General features: G+C 46.9%; 1 protein-coding gene across 1 annotated transcript in view; it reads left to right on the top strand.

The window, feature by feature from the left end:
• eno4 (enolase 4) overlaps nt 1–16,134 on the top strand; it is a 153,780-nt gene that overhangs the window by 40,268 nt on the left and 97,378 nt on the right. The window contains exons 3-4 of the mRNA XM_061911042.1: nt 4,964–5,127; nt 15,017–15,156. Coding sequence (XP_061767026.1) covers nt 4,964–5,127; nt 15,017–15,156 — 304 coding nt within the window. The remainder of the gene's footprint in view (nt 1–4,963; nt 5,128–15,016; nt 15,157–16,134) is intronic.

The following is a 16,134-nucleotide window of genomic DNA, read 5'->3' as shown; positions in this document are numbered from 1 at the left end:
CAGGTGATTAGATGACTCGTTCCAGCAGCGGTATCCATTCCCGTGTTGGCTGCTTCCTGGCCGGCCCCTGCACACACCCCGCCCGCAGGGAACGCGTGGAACATGCCCCTCTCCACATGTCTCCACCGCCAGACTCAGGCCGGGCACCCGTCCGGCCGCGCCCATCCCTCCATGCTTTCAGTAGGTTTACATGGTAAATTTGTAGGCCTCCACCTCGGTCCGAGCGCCGGACCTCGTAGTCCACATCATTTACTTGCGGTGTGACCTCAAAAGGTCCTTGCCACTTTGCTTGTAAGTTTGAGCTGGAAGTTGGGAGTAGTACAAGTACTTTTTCTCCCGGTGAAAATGTTCTTAGCTGGGTTCCCCTGTTATACGTGCGTTGCTGGGCGCGGAGCAAATTTTCGCGTGACAAGTGCCCCACCTGGTGGAGTTTTGCTCACAGGTCCATAACGTATAGGATTTAATTTTTACTGCGGCTTGAACCCTCCTCCCAGCTTTCTTTATTAGGTCCAGTACGCCGCGCGGCTTCCTGCCGTATAACAATTCGAACGGCGCAAATCCGGTTGAGGTCTGGGGTGCCTCCCGCATCGCAAACATTAGGGGGTCCAGCTATTTATACCAATTGGGTTTGTTCTCATGCGTGAACTTACGGATCATGGTTTTCAGCGTTTTTTTATTAAACAGTTCCACCAGCCCGTCAGTTTGTGGGTGGTATACAGTGGTGTGGATTGCTTTAATCCCCAATAACCGGTACAGTTCCTTTAACGTCCGTGACATAAAGGACGTGCCTTGGTCTGTCAAAATCTCTTTCGGGATTCTGACTCGGGAGATGAGCTGAAACAGTGCTTGTGCTACACTCTTGGCAGAGATGAAGCGCAGGGGCACTGCTTTGGGATAGCGGGTTGCGTAATCCACCAGGACTAACACAAAGCGATATCCCCGTGTGCCTGGGGGAAATGGTCCGATGAGGTCCATCCCAATTCTTTCGAAGGGGACCTCTATAAGCGGTAAAGGGCGCAAAGGGGCCTTCGGGATAGCTGCCGGGTTAACCAGCTTGCAGTCCGGGCAGGCCGAACACCAGCGGCGCACGTCTCCCCGGATGCCTGGCCAATAGAAACATACCATGACCCGATTGAGTGTTTTGTTTCACCCCAAGTGGCCAGCGAGGGGATTGCAGTGCCCCGCCTGGAAAACCATTTCCTGGCGGGGTTTTGGCACCAACAAATAGGTAGACTCCTCACCTGTTTGAGTGTCACGGCTCACTCTGTACAACCTATCTCTAATAATTACATAGTGGGGGAATACCCACGTTTTACCCGGGTGCACCAGCTGACTGTCGATGTAATCCACCTGGTCCCAGGCCGCACGCAAAATTTCATCGCGGGACTGCTCAAGGGGAAAATCCTCCGTGGGTTGCCAAAAGGGGAGCCGGGGGGTCTTCCCGCGAAGCCCCCGCCGGTTCCCGCTCAGTAGCGCCGGTTCCCGCTCGGCAGCGCCGGATGAATCTGCGTCGCCAGCGAGTACTGCGTGGATATTCCCCTTTCCTACAGTCCGTGAAAGCATCCCCACACATTGTGTCACTAAATGGTTAAACCCTGGCCAATTCGTTCCTAAAATTATGGGCTGCATAAGGTGCGCGCTTGCGGCAACGTTGACACTATGTTTTTGACCCTCATACCAAATTTCTACTGGCACATTCAGGTACTCGTGCACATCCCCATGAATACACCTGATTTTTCCCCGTGTTGCCTGCCTCAACACCCCGGGTCGAACCAGGTTTTGGTGAATCATGGACTATTTACAGCCCGAATCCACCATCGCCCGGTATGTACTCCCTTGTACTCTTACCGAGACACAGTACGTCACCCCCGGAACGGGGGCAGGTGCTGGGGGCCCGTCAACCTGCATCACCTGCCCCACCTCCATTAAGGAGCACTGCCGGCAAACGTGACCAGGTTGACCACAACCCCAGCACACCGGCCCGCGGTGTTTGAGGTGCCATCTGTGAGGGAAGCCCTCTCTGTGTAGCGCCGGTACCCTGAAACGGACAAGCAGATGGACGATTACATCCCCGGTTTCCCCCCCTTGTTGGGTGTGTATGAATGTGTGAATGGGTGCATGTGTGTGTGCTTTTGTGTTGATTGTTCGAGGAGGGGACCTGCTCAATGATTCCAGGTGGTCCGGCCGGGCGGGGGTGCTGCTCCAGTGCTATCCCGTCTGGTGGCGTGAGTCGTCGGCGCGGTGCTGGGGTGGGCCTTTCGGCCGTCTTTGTCGTCGCTTCTCTCTGGACCCACAGGTGGTCCTCGGCCAGTGTCACTGCAGCTTTTACATCGGCGGGGCAGTGGTACCTCACTCACGCAGCGGTCCTGGGCAGGATGGCGTCTATGAACTGCTCCAGCAGGATTCTTTCCACCACTCTGGGATCCTGCCCGTCCGGCTGGAGCCACCGGGTTGCCGTGTCCTGACACGGGTTGCCGTGTCAGGACAAAGGGGGCGGTCCTCTTGGCCCAACTTAATCGCCCGGAACTTCCTCCGGTGATCCTCCGGACTGCTGCCGACCCGATTCAGGATGGCGTGGCGCAGGTTAGCATAGTGCATCCGGGCGGCTGCCGGGAGACTCAACGTCACCCACTGCGTCTCCCCCACCAGGAGCGACAGTAACTTCACTTCCCACTCTTCCTCCGGCCATTTACTGTCCAGATCGTCTCCACAGGACTCAGTAAGCAAGTCCCAGTCAGTGCAGTTGTAACATTCCTGCAAACAGAGAGCCGACTCATCTGACCAGACTGGTATTTCCTTTGTTACTGCTTTTTCTCTATAATGCAGTTGTGTATGTTGGCAGAAGGTGTCGACAATCATGGTCAGCGGAGCCCAAGGGTGGGAGTGGCAGAGATTTATATGCATTCTTTACTGACCCATAACACAGATCCAGTGTTTTTTCTTTTCTGGTTGGACAGGTGACATATTGGTAGACATTTCTTAGAGATTTATTTTCAAAGAAACATGGTTGAGATCACCCAGGATAAAATGCGGCACATCTAATAAGTTGGAATGTAATTTCGTTATACATTGCTGGAGCCTAGTGCTGCATCTGCCCTTGGTTGAATATAAACAATAGTGATAAAACGTTGAGGAAACTCATGGGGCAGGTAGAAGGGGCGCGGGGATACAGATAGAAGTTCTACATGTGGCGTACAGATGTGTTTTGTCACAGTCACAGAGCTGCAATAGCGTTTGTTGATGTACAAACAAACCCCGCTTCCTTGGGTCTTCCCTGTTGCTGTTGTGCATTGGTCAAACCGGAAGGGAGTTTCAAAGCCATCAATAGTCAGATCGACTCGTGCTCGTTGAGCCACGTCTCAACAAAGACCATAACGCAGCAGTTTTTAAAATCCTTCTGGAAGCAAACATGCCTCTGCAGCTCGTCTGCTTCATTTCTCAATGATCAAACATTTCCCATACTCATCGTAGGTAGAGGGATCCGATCAAGCCGCTGCTTTCTCCTTCGTAGTCTGAGGCCTCCTTGTTTGACTTGATTTATTTTCCTGTTCTTTTTACCATTATTTGCTTCATTAAATGCTTCATTAAAGTATCTGCGAATGAAGTCCAGAAGCTGTAGCGAGGCATTAGTTGACTGAACCAAAGTTACAGAGTTGAGCTCCAGCAACACGTCTCTGGTGTTCTCAGCTGTAAGAAAAACAGCAAGTAAAATATGCGATATTCCTTTTTGATTGGTTGAACTAAGAGTAAATAAACAATTATGATAAAAACCTAAAGCACAAGTCAATGAAAGCTTTAAAAAACAGAAAAGACTTATAGAGGACGCCTGCTCTCACTCGCTATGGGTCGCTGCGTGCGCATACGCCCTTCAGTAGGGAAATGGCTAATGGAAATGTTCATTGTTTACACCACACACATGCAATTGACCAACATCATCACGTTCTCATTCCACACTTTTAACAGAAGTTACAATATTAAACCTCCCTAGTAAATATTAGTACAGTATATAATGGTTAAACATTGGTTTTAGCAGTAATGTACAATTTGGTAAAGGAAACAAAAAGTAATCAGTCTGCTGGTGGCCCGAGTTTGATACAGATGTATTTAAAATAACATGTCTAGTGGATAATAATAATAATAATAATGGATTAGATTTATATCGCGCTTTTCTATTGTTATATACTCAAAGCGCTCACAGAGAAGTGGGAACCCATCATTCATTCACACCTGGTGGTGGTAAGCTACATCTGTAGCCACAGCTGCCCTGGGGTAGACTGACGGAAGCGTGGCTGCCAGTTTGCACCTACGGCCCCTCCGACCACCACCAATCATTCATTCATCATTCATTCACTGGTGTGAGCGGCACCGGGGGCAAAGGGTGAAGTGTCCTGCCCAAGGACACAACGGCAGTGACTTTGATGTCCATAGGTGGGAAGCGAACCTGCAACCCTCAGGTTTCTGGCACAGCCGCTCCACCCACTACGCCATGCCGATGATGACGAGGGTTTGTTGCCATAATGCCATAACATTAATGGTAACTATTGTACATCACAACCACAGCTTTGTTTTTGACTGCTGTTGTGCGTGCCTTTGACCTGTCAATGCGGCAAAAGAGTGGGAAGGAGGCAGCGACCGAATCATTCTTGGGTACTGTGGCACCTTCTTCATCTCATGGAAATAACAATTCTGGAACTTGAGGCTGTTCTCAAAAACATTTGTATAAATCACCAACACTGCCTTGTATGTGGGGATATAAGGCTGAAATGGTACACTTCTTCAGTTTCCACTTAAAACAGTTCGGACAGCGCTTAATTAAATTAAGGTGCGTCACAGTGCTTCTCCGTGCTGATATGACTTCATCTGGAGAATACATTTCCATTGTGTATATACATATGACTGTGACATGTGACTGTTTCCAACAATACTGGTAATCATTGTCTTGATTTTCATTCTTTGTGTCCAGAGGACAGCCTCTGCTACGATTTCCAGCCACTTAGGACTGACAACAAACATTGAAGAGAGGGAGCGGCATGTGATGATTGCTGTCCAGTGGATAACTGAACCTCTTAACAAAATGCTAGAAAAACACAACCCCTGTGATCAAGCAGAAGTTGACCGTAAACTCAGGTATTTGAATTTAGCGCTTGTACTGTACTACTTGTATTTTTCTACAAATTTGGTGCTCGTTATACAATACAACTTTCTTAGTTACAAAGTTTAGTCATTACAAAATAGCTCCCTTGAATGTATTAGATACTTGGGCTGTCAAACGATTAGAATATGTTTTCGCATCTAGTCACCTTGGGCAGCAGGGTGGCACAGGTAACTGCGTGGATTCCCTCAGGGTACTACGGCTTCCTCCCACCTCCAAAGACATGCACAAGGGGATAGGTTGATTGGCAACACTAAATTGGCCCTAGTGTGTGAATGTGAGTGTGAATGTGGCGACTTCTGCTCCAATGCAGCTGGGATAGACTCCAGTGACCCAGAGAGGATCAAGCAGTAGAAAAATGATGGATGGATGGATATAGTCACCTTTTTTTATAGTTAGCTGATAATTGATGATGAATATTCATCCATTTTCTACCGCGTGTCCCTTTCGGGTCCGTGGGGTGTCGCTGGAGCCTATCTTAGCTGCATTCGGGCGGTAGGTGGTGTACAGCCCGGACAAGTCGCCAACTCATCGCAGGGCCAACAAAGATAGACATGATTAATTGCAAATAAATATATATATATTTTTATCTTTAATTATTAATACTGTATGGTTTATGGTTTAAGTTTATTTTGTACATACAGTCACAACATAATACATCACAATTCCCAGGTTCTCTTTTCAATATGTTTGAAAAGGAGTACACCATTATACCCCTTTCCCATTTCATAGCAATTACTAACACTTTTATTCACTTAATGTTTTCAATTTGTACACACTTTTTCAATACGTAATACCATTCTAAATATAAGTAAATAAATAATAGTAAAGTAAGTGGTAATTCACCAGATACGATAAACACAATTATCTCATTTTTAATAAGTTCAGAATATTCATCATAACTATTTTTCTTTTAACCTTGTGAACACTTTGAGTTTGAACAGCCTCTAAAACTGAATCATATTCATACATTGTTTGACTTTTTTGCTGATAAACTAAAGGTTGTTTTAAATTGAATTTTATCTGAGGTTATAGTTCTCCTATAAATAAAAGACTGGGAAATTTGTGTTCTTAATCAAACATACTGCTTTTTTAACACACATTATTACGTGCATCAAAAAAATTATCACATTAACGGAAGGTAGCGTCAATAGCTATGTTATGGGTTATACCTGTACAGCGCTTTTCTACCTTCAAGGTATTCAAAGAACTTTGACACTTTCCCACATTCACCCATTCACACACGCATTCACACACTGATGACGGGAGCTGCCATGTAAGGCCCTAACCACGACCCATCAGGAGCAAGGGTGAAGTGTCTTGCTCAAAGACACAACAGCAGTGACTAGGATGGGGATCGAACCAGGAACCCTCAAGTTGCTGGCACGGCCACTCAAACACCCGAGCCAGATCGTCACATTAACTCATTATTATTACGTTAAGTTTCCCTGTTCTATTTAAAACACATTTTTGTCCATTTAAGTGACTGTTTGCAACCGTTTCCCAGCTAATAAGTTTCATATAAAGCATCCTGTATTTCATTAACTGCCATTTTACATGCACCTATCCACGCAAAACGTGGCCCCCCACATATTGCGGGGCACTGCGCACAGCGCGTGATCTTTGACCCTACGCATACATAACAATATCTGACTTATCATTCACTTTCTTTGTAGCATAACTTTACTAATAGTAAGGTAACATCTACAAACGTTTGTAGTAATGTTGAGCACTTTCCAAATAGGATTCACAAACCTGAATCATCACCCGTTTTATGACAGCTGGTGTTCAATCTGTCGGAGTATTTTTTTGTTGAAAATAACATCATAATATTAATGTTTACAGTCTTCTCATGGCTCAGCTGCGGAAGTGCTTCTTCAGGGGAGGTTGAGACATGCTGTATGCGGGCTACTTTACACATATGTTGCCTTTCTTTTGAACCCTGGTACTGCATGTTACTTCTGAGAGGATTTTTTCCTCACTCAAAAATAAAAATTAGTTTTTTGGCTTTTCAGAAAACATCACAAGTTTGAGCCCAAGTAGCCAACCCCTAACGACCACCATCTCAGAAAAGAAGCTTGGATAAGGAAGCTATTTTTATTTCTGTTTCTGTTATGGTGGACAGGCAGTCTGCTTCTCCCTCCTCAGCAGTAGCACTTAGAGGCTCCGCTGCAAGCACTGGAGAACACGCCCCCGCATGTGCCGCGCAGACCGCAGCCGCACTCCTCCACAGCTGGCGACAATCATCAATCAACGCAGCTGGTCTTGACGAGAGGCAGCAGCATAAAGGGTCACTCCGCTGACTACTCCATGCCAGAACAAAACTCTGATTCAATAAGCTTCACGTCTCTGGCTCCTCACCTGTGTCTCTCTCTCTTGCTCGCTTTGTCTTCCTCGTGCCTAGTCCATATTTGTCCTTGTCATCTGCTGTTCCCCCAGTACCTCCGTATCTCTGCAGTGAGCTGTGCGTCTCACCTGCTGATCTCTGTCCCCCGGACTCTGACTGCCTTCTTCGATCCCCGACCCCCGCGCTCGGACCTGGATTTCTGGACGACTCTCTCTTGCCCCCCCGCGGACCTTGCTCGGATTTCAGACCTCTTTTGCTTCACCCCTCTGGACTTGTTTGCTACCGCAATCAACATATACTTACAACAACCTTTGGTAATTTATATTTTGGTAACTTCCACACATAGCCTTGCATCCACACACATAGTAGCATACACACCTTACGTACTCATCAAGCTCAAATAAAATCCTTTGAGCTACACCTCCTGCTGTCGTGCCGTCTCCTTCTTGTTCGTATTACGTAACAGTTTGTTCCGGCCATGATGGAACCAGACGGCACACAGAGATTTCAGGCCACCCCTCTGTCCCGAGCGCCCTTGACACCTGAGTTGTTCTCCATGCTTACAGTACTCCAGCAACACCAGAACCGTTTTTCCGAATTGGAGGACCATCTGAACGTCTCCTTCTCTAGCCTGCAGGCTAGATTGAACACCCTCAGTCCAAGCCAGGTGACACTCCCTACGCCTGACATGGGCACCCCAACGACACCTTTCCCTGGGGGACAGCCTCAACCTCGGTAACACAAGATTGCCAGTCCTAAATCTTTCGAGGGGGATTTTGAACTTTGCAGAGGTTTCCTGGTACAGTGTGAGTTCATCTTTCAACACCAACAGTCTCGTTATGCTATAGATGGTGCTAAGATAGCATACATGTTTCCGCTGCTTTCGGGTCCGGCATTGAAGTAGGCCACAGCAGCTATTAATAAGACTTTGGGACTGAGCTCCGATTACGTAGCTTTTCAAATGAAGGTCCTCGCAGTCTTTGACCACCCAGCCGATACGGGGGACGCCGCCACGAGGCTGCACACCATCCGGCAGGGCTCCCGCTCCGTGGCCGCTTACACTCTAGAGTTCCGCACTCTGGCAGCTGACAGCGAATGGGGAGACAAGGCTCTACAGGAGAGGCCTTAGCGAGACCATAAAGGACGGCTTACTGCGGGACCGACCTTCCTCCTGCCGGGAGCTCATCGAACTGGCCCTGCTTTTCGACATTTCCCCCGACTATGTCCCCTGTTCCTATTACGGAGTCGATGCAGATAGGCAGGTCTCGATTATCGATCGAGGAACGGGAGAGAATATTCCGGCAACGTCTCTGCCTCTACTGCGGCCTTGCGGACCACATCATCCGCCACTGTCCTTCACGACCGAAGGATCTGGCTCTCCAACCAGGGGGAATCCTGGTGAGCCATACCGCCGTACCCACCTTAAAAGGGAAGGACAAAATGGATCCTGGCATTCTTTTTCCTGCAACCTTGGCCTGGAACTCGAGAACATTATCAGTTGGGGCCTATTTGGGCTCCGGGGCCGACGAGAGCTTTATCGACCTGGATTATGCACGAAAAGCCGGGATCCCCGTGGTTCCTCTCGATACCTTCATCTCCGCTCAAGCCATGGACGGACACCTTTTGGGCCCCATCAAATACCGCACTATACCCCTGTCGTTGACCCTCTCAGGCAACCATACTGAGACCATTAGCCTCTGGGTATTGGATGCCCCATTAGCCTCCTTTGTCCTCGGCCGCTCCTGGCTTCATCAGCACGACCCCCACATATCCTGGTCATCTGGCAAGGTACTGGCATGAAGCACATCCTCCTACGCGCACTGCCTCAGGTCAGCAGCACCTCCCCCTTGCAAACCCAAGCCCACTTTACCACCTCCCGATCTCTCCCGTGTTCCTTTGGCTTACCATGACCTGGCGGCTGTCTTCAGCAAGGAACAAGCTCTTTCTCTCCCGCCCCATAGACCCTATGACTGTGCAATCGACCTGATCCCCAACGCGGTCCTCCCATCCAGCCGCCTGTATAATCTGTCCCTCCCTGAGAAGCAAGCCATGAGGGACTACATCTGTGAGTCTCTCACCTCCGGAATCATCACCCCATCCAAGTCACCGGTGACAGCGGGTTTTTTTTTTTTGTTAACAAGAAGGACAGTTCTTTAAGACTCTGTATTGACTACCGACAACTCAATTGCATTACCGTTGAGAACAAGTACCCACTACCCCTCCTGAGCTCATCCTTTGAGCCCCTCGCCCCTGCCACCATTTCCACAAAGTTGGATTTACCTAATGCCTACCACCTGGTGCGCATCAAGGATAGCGATGAGTGGAAGACGGCATTTAATACGCATCTGGGCCATTTTGAGTACAGAGTCATGCCGTTCGGGCTCACAAACGCACCTGCCGTCTTCCAAGCCTTTGTGAACGACGTTCTAAAGATATGATTGATCGGTTTGTTATTGTTTACTTGGATGACATTCTAATTTTTTTTAAGGATCTGCAGGAGCATCACCAACACGTCTGCCTCGTTCTTCAGCGACTCCTGGAAAACCGCCTCTTCATGAAAGCCGAAAAATGTGAATTTCACGCAACATCTGTTGACTTTCTGGGCTTTATCATTGAAAGCTGTCACATCAAGGCTGACCCCAGGAAGGTGGAATCAGTAGTGGAGTGGCCCCAGCCTTCTACTCAGACGGAGCTAAGGCGCTTCCTGGGATTCACAGGATTTTACCGACGATTCATTAAGGATTTCAGTAAGTTGGCCGCACCACTCCATGCTCTCACACCTACCAACATTCCCTTTCAGTGGACCCCAGAGGCCGGGATGGCCTTTTGGAGCCTCAAGAGGAGTTTTGTCTCTGCCCCCATCCTTGTTCATCCTGACCCAGACTGTCCGTTTATTGTGGAGGTGGACGCCTCCGATTCAGGGATTGGGGCGGTATTGTCTCAGCGCTCCAAGTTGGACAACAGTATCCATCCCTGTGCTTATTTTTCCAGACGCCTTTCGCCTGCAGAAGGTAACTATGATGCCGGTAACAGGGAGCTGCTGGCAGTCCACGACGCTTTGACAGAGTGGAGACACTGGCGTGAAGGGGCCAAACACCAATTTCAGGTCCTCACGGATCACCACAACCTCCTGCATGTCCGGTCAGCTAGAGGGCTGAAAGACCGGCAGGCCCGCTGGTCCCAATTCTTTTGCCGGTTCGACTACGTCCTCTCGTTCAGGCCGGGCTCCCGCAATACTAAGGCTGATGCCTTGTCCCGGCAGATCTCGGAGGAGCCCGCCTGCACCGTCTCAGAAGAACCCATCCTTTCTCCAGCCCGAATTACTGGCATGGTCACCTGGGAAGTGGAGAACCAGGTTCAGGCTGCCCTGCGCTCCAATCCCGGACCTGGCGGCGGACCCCCCAACAAACTCTTTGTTCCCCGAGAGCTATGTGCCATAGTTCTGGACTGGGGGCATTCCAGCATCATCTCCTGCCATCCGGGATTCCAGCGCACACTCTCCTTCATCTGCCGGCGGTTCTGGTGGCCATCGGTGGCTTTGGATACCCGTGAGTTTATTGCAGCATGCAGTACCTGTTTCTCGTAACAAGTCTTCCCACAGACCGCCAGCAGGACTGCTGTGCCCCTTACCTGTCCCCGGTCGTCCCTGGTCACACATCGCGCTGGATTTCATCACTGCATTTCCCTCATCCCGAGGTAACACCACCATTCTTACCATCGTTGATCGCTTCTCCAAAGCTGCGCACTTTGTTCCACTGCCTAAACTTCCTTCTTCTTCCGAGACGGCCGACCTACTTACCACTCTTGTGGTTAAGCAGCATGGCATTACCATGGACATTGTGTCTGATCCGTGGCCCCCAGTTCACTTCCTGGTTGTGGCAGTCCTTTTGTAAGGGGATTGGGGCTACGGTCAGTCCTACATCAGGATACCACCCACAAAGTAACGGGCAAGCAGAGAGGACAAACCAATGTGTGGACACCATGCTACGCCGTGTTTCCGCCCGCCAAACTGCCTCTTGTAGCAAGTTCTTGCCCTGGGTCGAGTTCGCCCACAATTCTATGAAGAGCTCGGCCACCGGTTTGTCACCATTCGAGTGCTCCCTCGGTTATCAACCCCCTATATTCCCCCAACTGGAGGCCGAAGTGGCCGTCCCTTCTTCTCGCAGGGACATCAAGAGATGCCGTCAGATTTGGAAAACTGCCCGTGCTGCCCTGTTGAGGGCTTCCGAAAGAATGTGCCGCAGTGCCATGATAGCCCCATGAAAATGTGATTTCCTTCCTTTTTAATCCCAAGGAACTGCCATGGACCTTTCATCATAGATATGAATAAACACTCGATGTTTTTCCAGCGTAGCGGCCATCTTACCTTGGACAGCTGGTCCCGATCATGTTATTGATGCCAATGGTACATGTACTATTTAAATATACATATACATACAATACTCTGACATTTATAACAAATCAAACTGTTTGGAATTTTTTTGAAAATTGAGCAAGTTATTGTTATTTAAATAGTACATGTATGGCGTCACATTAGTGCCAAAAATCCAAGCGCATAAAAACTGTTATCGCGTGCTGATTCTCCACTTCAACTAATTTCTCAACGGAAATCATGGCTGAACAAGTAAGTCTTACACTATTATCCCTCAGATTTAATTTGCCTAATGTATGGAGCTAGCTTTTTTTTTTGTTTTTTTTAAATAAATATTTTTAACTTTGCCATCTATACTGATCTGGGCTGATATTTGTTTTTCCATTGTATGAGTTGCTTGCAGGAACGTAAATACTTTTTATAGTAATATTAAAACCATAGTCATTAATTGTAGTGATAACCTGTCATTCATTATTCTACTAAAATAGTAATTGCAATCATAACATCAATAATTAGGCCCATATGCTAATCATGTGGTCCTGATATGAAGTACGCATAGATAAGGGGGTTCGGGTAGACTTTGGTGTAAACTTAAAGTTGATAGAAGAAAGAAAATTAATAGTCCCACATTGTGGCATACATTCAATATTTATATATACAAATATTAAATAAAAATATTTTTTAAAACAGACAAGTGAGGAAAGAAAACATATTTGAAAATATAATTTCCATCATTGACTGACATCTGTCGACTGTAAGTGTATGAAAATAGAGATATTGATATTGACACTTCATTAACTATGTGATGTTCTCTCAACAGATGAGACATTACCTTCTTCAAAGAATTTTAGATGACTTAATTGGCATTTTGCACAACTCCACTAAATTTGGACTTTTTAAAATGTGTTTGTCGACAGGAGATGTATCATCTTGATACATATTGACGATGACCCGCCCTGCTATTCTTCTGATTGGCCCTGACCAATCAGAAAGGAGGGGCTGTCTCAGCATACCCGCCCCCAAAGTGCCAAAACGAAGACGCCGCGCGCGCACATGGGCACCGCGTGAGAACGCAAAAGGGTGTCGCGCGCGTACGAAGTGGAGAATCACTGCGCAATAACAGTTTTTATGCGCTTGGATTTTTGTGACGCCATACTATTCCCCCGTCCTAGAACTCTTGATAACGTTGACCCAGTTTGGGTCGTCAAGGAGATGTTTGGGGTCCGTCGGCAAGGTAGGGGCCTGGTATTTTTGGTAGATTGGGAGGGGTATGGTCCAGAGGATAGATCATGGGTGCTCGTCGGGAGCCTCGCATAAGAAGGGGGTGCTGTTATGGTGCACACGAAGTCTGCTTCTCCCTCCTCAGCAGTAGCACCTAGAGGCTCCACTGCAAGCACGGCAGGACACTGCCCCGCACGTGCCGCGCAGACCGCATCCACGCACCTCCACAGCTGGTGGCAATCATCAATCAACGCAGCTGGTCTTGACGAGAGGCAGCAGCATAAAGGGTCACTCCACTGACTACTTCATTCCGGAACAAAACTCTGATTCAGTAAGCTTCACGTCTCTGGCTCTTCACCTGTGTCTCTCTCTCTTGCTCGCTTTGTCTCCCTCGTGCCTAGTCCTTATCTATCCTTGTCATCTGCTGTTCCCACAGTACCTCCGTATCTCTTCAGTGAGCTGTGTGCCTCACCTGCTGATCTCTGCCCCCCGGACTCTGACTGCCTTCCTCGATCGTCGACCCCCGCGCTCGGACCTGGATTTCTGGACGTCTCTCTCTTGCCCCCCCACGGACCTCGCTCGGATTTCGAACCTCTTTTGCTTCACCCCTCTGGACTTGTTTGCTACCGCAATCAACATACACTTACAACAACCTCTGGTAACTTATATTTGGTTAACTTCCACACATAGCCTTGCATCCACACACATAGTAGCATACACACCTTACGTACTCATCAAGCTCAAATAAAATCCTTTGAGCTAGACCTGCTGTCTTGCCGTCTCCTTCTCCTTTGTATTACGTAACAGTTTCATCTAAAACTATTTCATGTTTTTATTACTGTATTTTATGTATTTCCTGTGTTCTGTGGACAGTGTAAATGACTGAAAAATTATTGTATGTATTATATTTAACTTACACTAAAACTTGACATCATTGTCATTGACTGGAACTCCTTTGTAACCTGAGGGCTACCTGTATGTAATTTCAAGTTAGCTACATCCGCTTTTGTGTTTTCATGATTCATTTATTTTATTCAATAAATATCATCCCCTTCTTCTCAGTACTGTCCTTAATGCTCACTTTCTTCCTTCCCATGCTTAGAAAACTAAAGTTGTGTTGCTCTGTAGCTATAAGCTAATACAGTGAGACCGGATGTTTTGGTTGGCTCTTACGGGGTTCACTGTGATGACGGCAACTAGTGGTGGGAATGCTCATAACACCATTTTTTGTATGACAAAAGCATGCCAAGTAGCCGAGAGACGGCTTATATCCTTAAAAACGGTAAGTTGGAAGACTCGTATCCCGGGGTACCATGTACTATGTTAACTAAATAGCTTTATTTTGACTGTTCCAATCTTGTTAGTTTAAACATGCCTGACTTAAAAATCCCGATATAAGTTTGTTTCTATCAAACATCTATCTATACATTGTCTACCGCTTGCCCCATTCGGGTTTGCGGGGGGTGCTGGCACCTATCTAAGCTGCATCCGGGCGGAAGGCGGGGTAAATCCTGGACAAGTCGCCACCTCATCGCAAGACCAACACAGATAGACAACATTCACACTCACATCACCACACATAGTGTGTGTGTGACAATCATTGGTACTTTAACTTTATTCGACCACTTTGGTGTTGCCAATCAACCTATCCCCAGGTGCATGTCTTTGAAGGTGGGAGGAGCCCGTAGTGAACCCACGCAGTCACGAGGAGAACTTGCAAACTCCACACAGAAAGACCCCAAGCCTGGGGATCGAACCCAGGACCTTCATATGGTGAGGAACATGCACTGTTCCACAGTGCTTCCCTCTATCAAACATGTCCTTGGTATTTAGTTTGAATGTGTGAAATGTAGATAGGGCTGCAACAATGAATCGATGAAATAAATGAAATTAATACAAAAAAACTTTGATTTATATTGTTCAGTGAATTCCTCATGGCCCGAGACCTGGAGGCGAAAGAAATCAGGAACAAGGAGAAGGAGGAGAGTCTTTCTGCCTGTGAACCGGAGGTGGAACTTCCATCATCTCCACTTGAGAAGAAGAAAGAAAAGAAGCCTGATAAAAGTAATGTGCATCTGAACATTTTTGGCAATATCACATTTGTTTATTATGATTTTGGATTGACTTGTAAAAAAGCAGTATGTAGCTAATGAGCTGTTTTGTAGCTGTCACATGATCCATATATTTAAAACATCAATCATGTGCATTAGATCAATCCATTATTCATACCTCATCTAATGGTTATTGACTTACCACCAATTGTGAATTTTCCAGCGACCTAATACGTGCTCTAATTGTTTACATTGTAATACAGTCATCCCTCACTACGTTGCCCTTCAAATATCGTGTCATCACTATATCACTGATTTTTTTTAAAAACATACTCTATATATTTTGGCCGAAGTTAAGTGTTATTTTTGTCTTATATGTACTACAGTGCATTTGTCGTATTTTTTATAATCATGATGTGTTGAACCATAAAGATATTCAACAAGTGAGGCTTCAATTTCTAAGTTAAAAGGGATCTGCAGTTTTTGGGGGAATTGTGTTTATCGTTCTCAAACATTATGAAAGACACGCCGACGGATGTACATTTTTTTAATGCATTCTCACCCGTAAATAGACGTAAATAAAATTCTGCTTTGACCCGAACCAATGGGAGGTCATCTATTCTGCCAATAAAACCCTAAGAAAAACATCCAAAAAGCGCCAACAATACTCCATTTAAATGTTGTGACTTGAAAATTGGCCAAGTACTAGTGATATTGTTATACAAAGCACTAAACTATACTGGCGCCGTGATTACGAGCTTGTGTGTCAAAGTTGACATGATTGACTGACTCGTTTCCTTACTCTTCAAACTTGATTGTAGATCATAAATCAAGCCGTTCACCTTGATAGTAGGACGAGGACGTATTATGACAAGTTGGTATAGTTTGACAGCTAATTTAGAACCGGAAATGGCAAGAACAACACAAACAAACGCCTGGTTCACAACCCTTTTTTCTTTGCAAAGATTAGGCGTAATTCTCATCTAAATAG

The sequence above is a fragment of the Nerophis ophidion genome, linkage group LG09, assembly GCF_033978795.1.
Source record: "Nerophis ophidion isolate RoL-2023_Sa linkage group LG09, RoL_Noph_v1.0, whole genome shotgun sequence".
Classification (NCBI taxonomy): Eukaryota; Metazoa; Chordata; class Actinopteri; order Syngnathiformes; family Syngnathidae; genus Nerophis; species Nerophis ophidion.
Note: the sequence above shows the minus strand (reverse complement) of the source record. Positions and strands in the feature narration are given on the sequence as shown.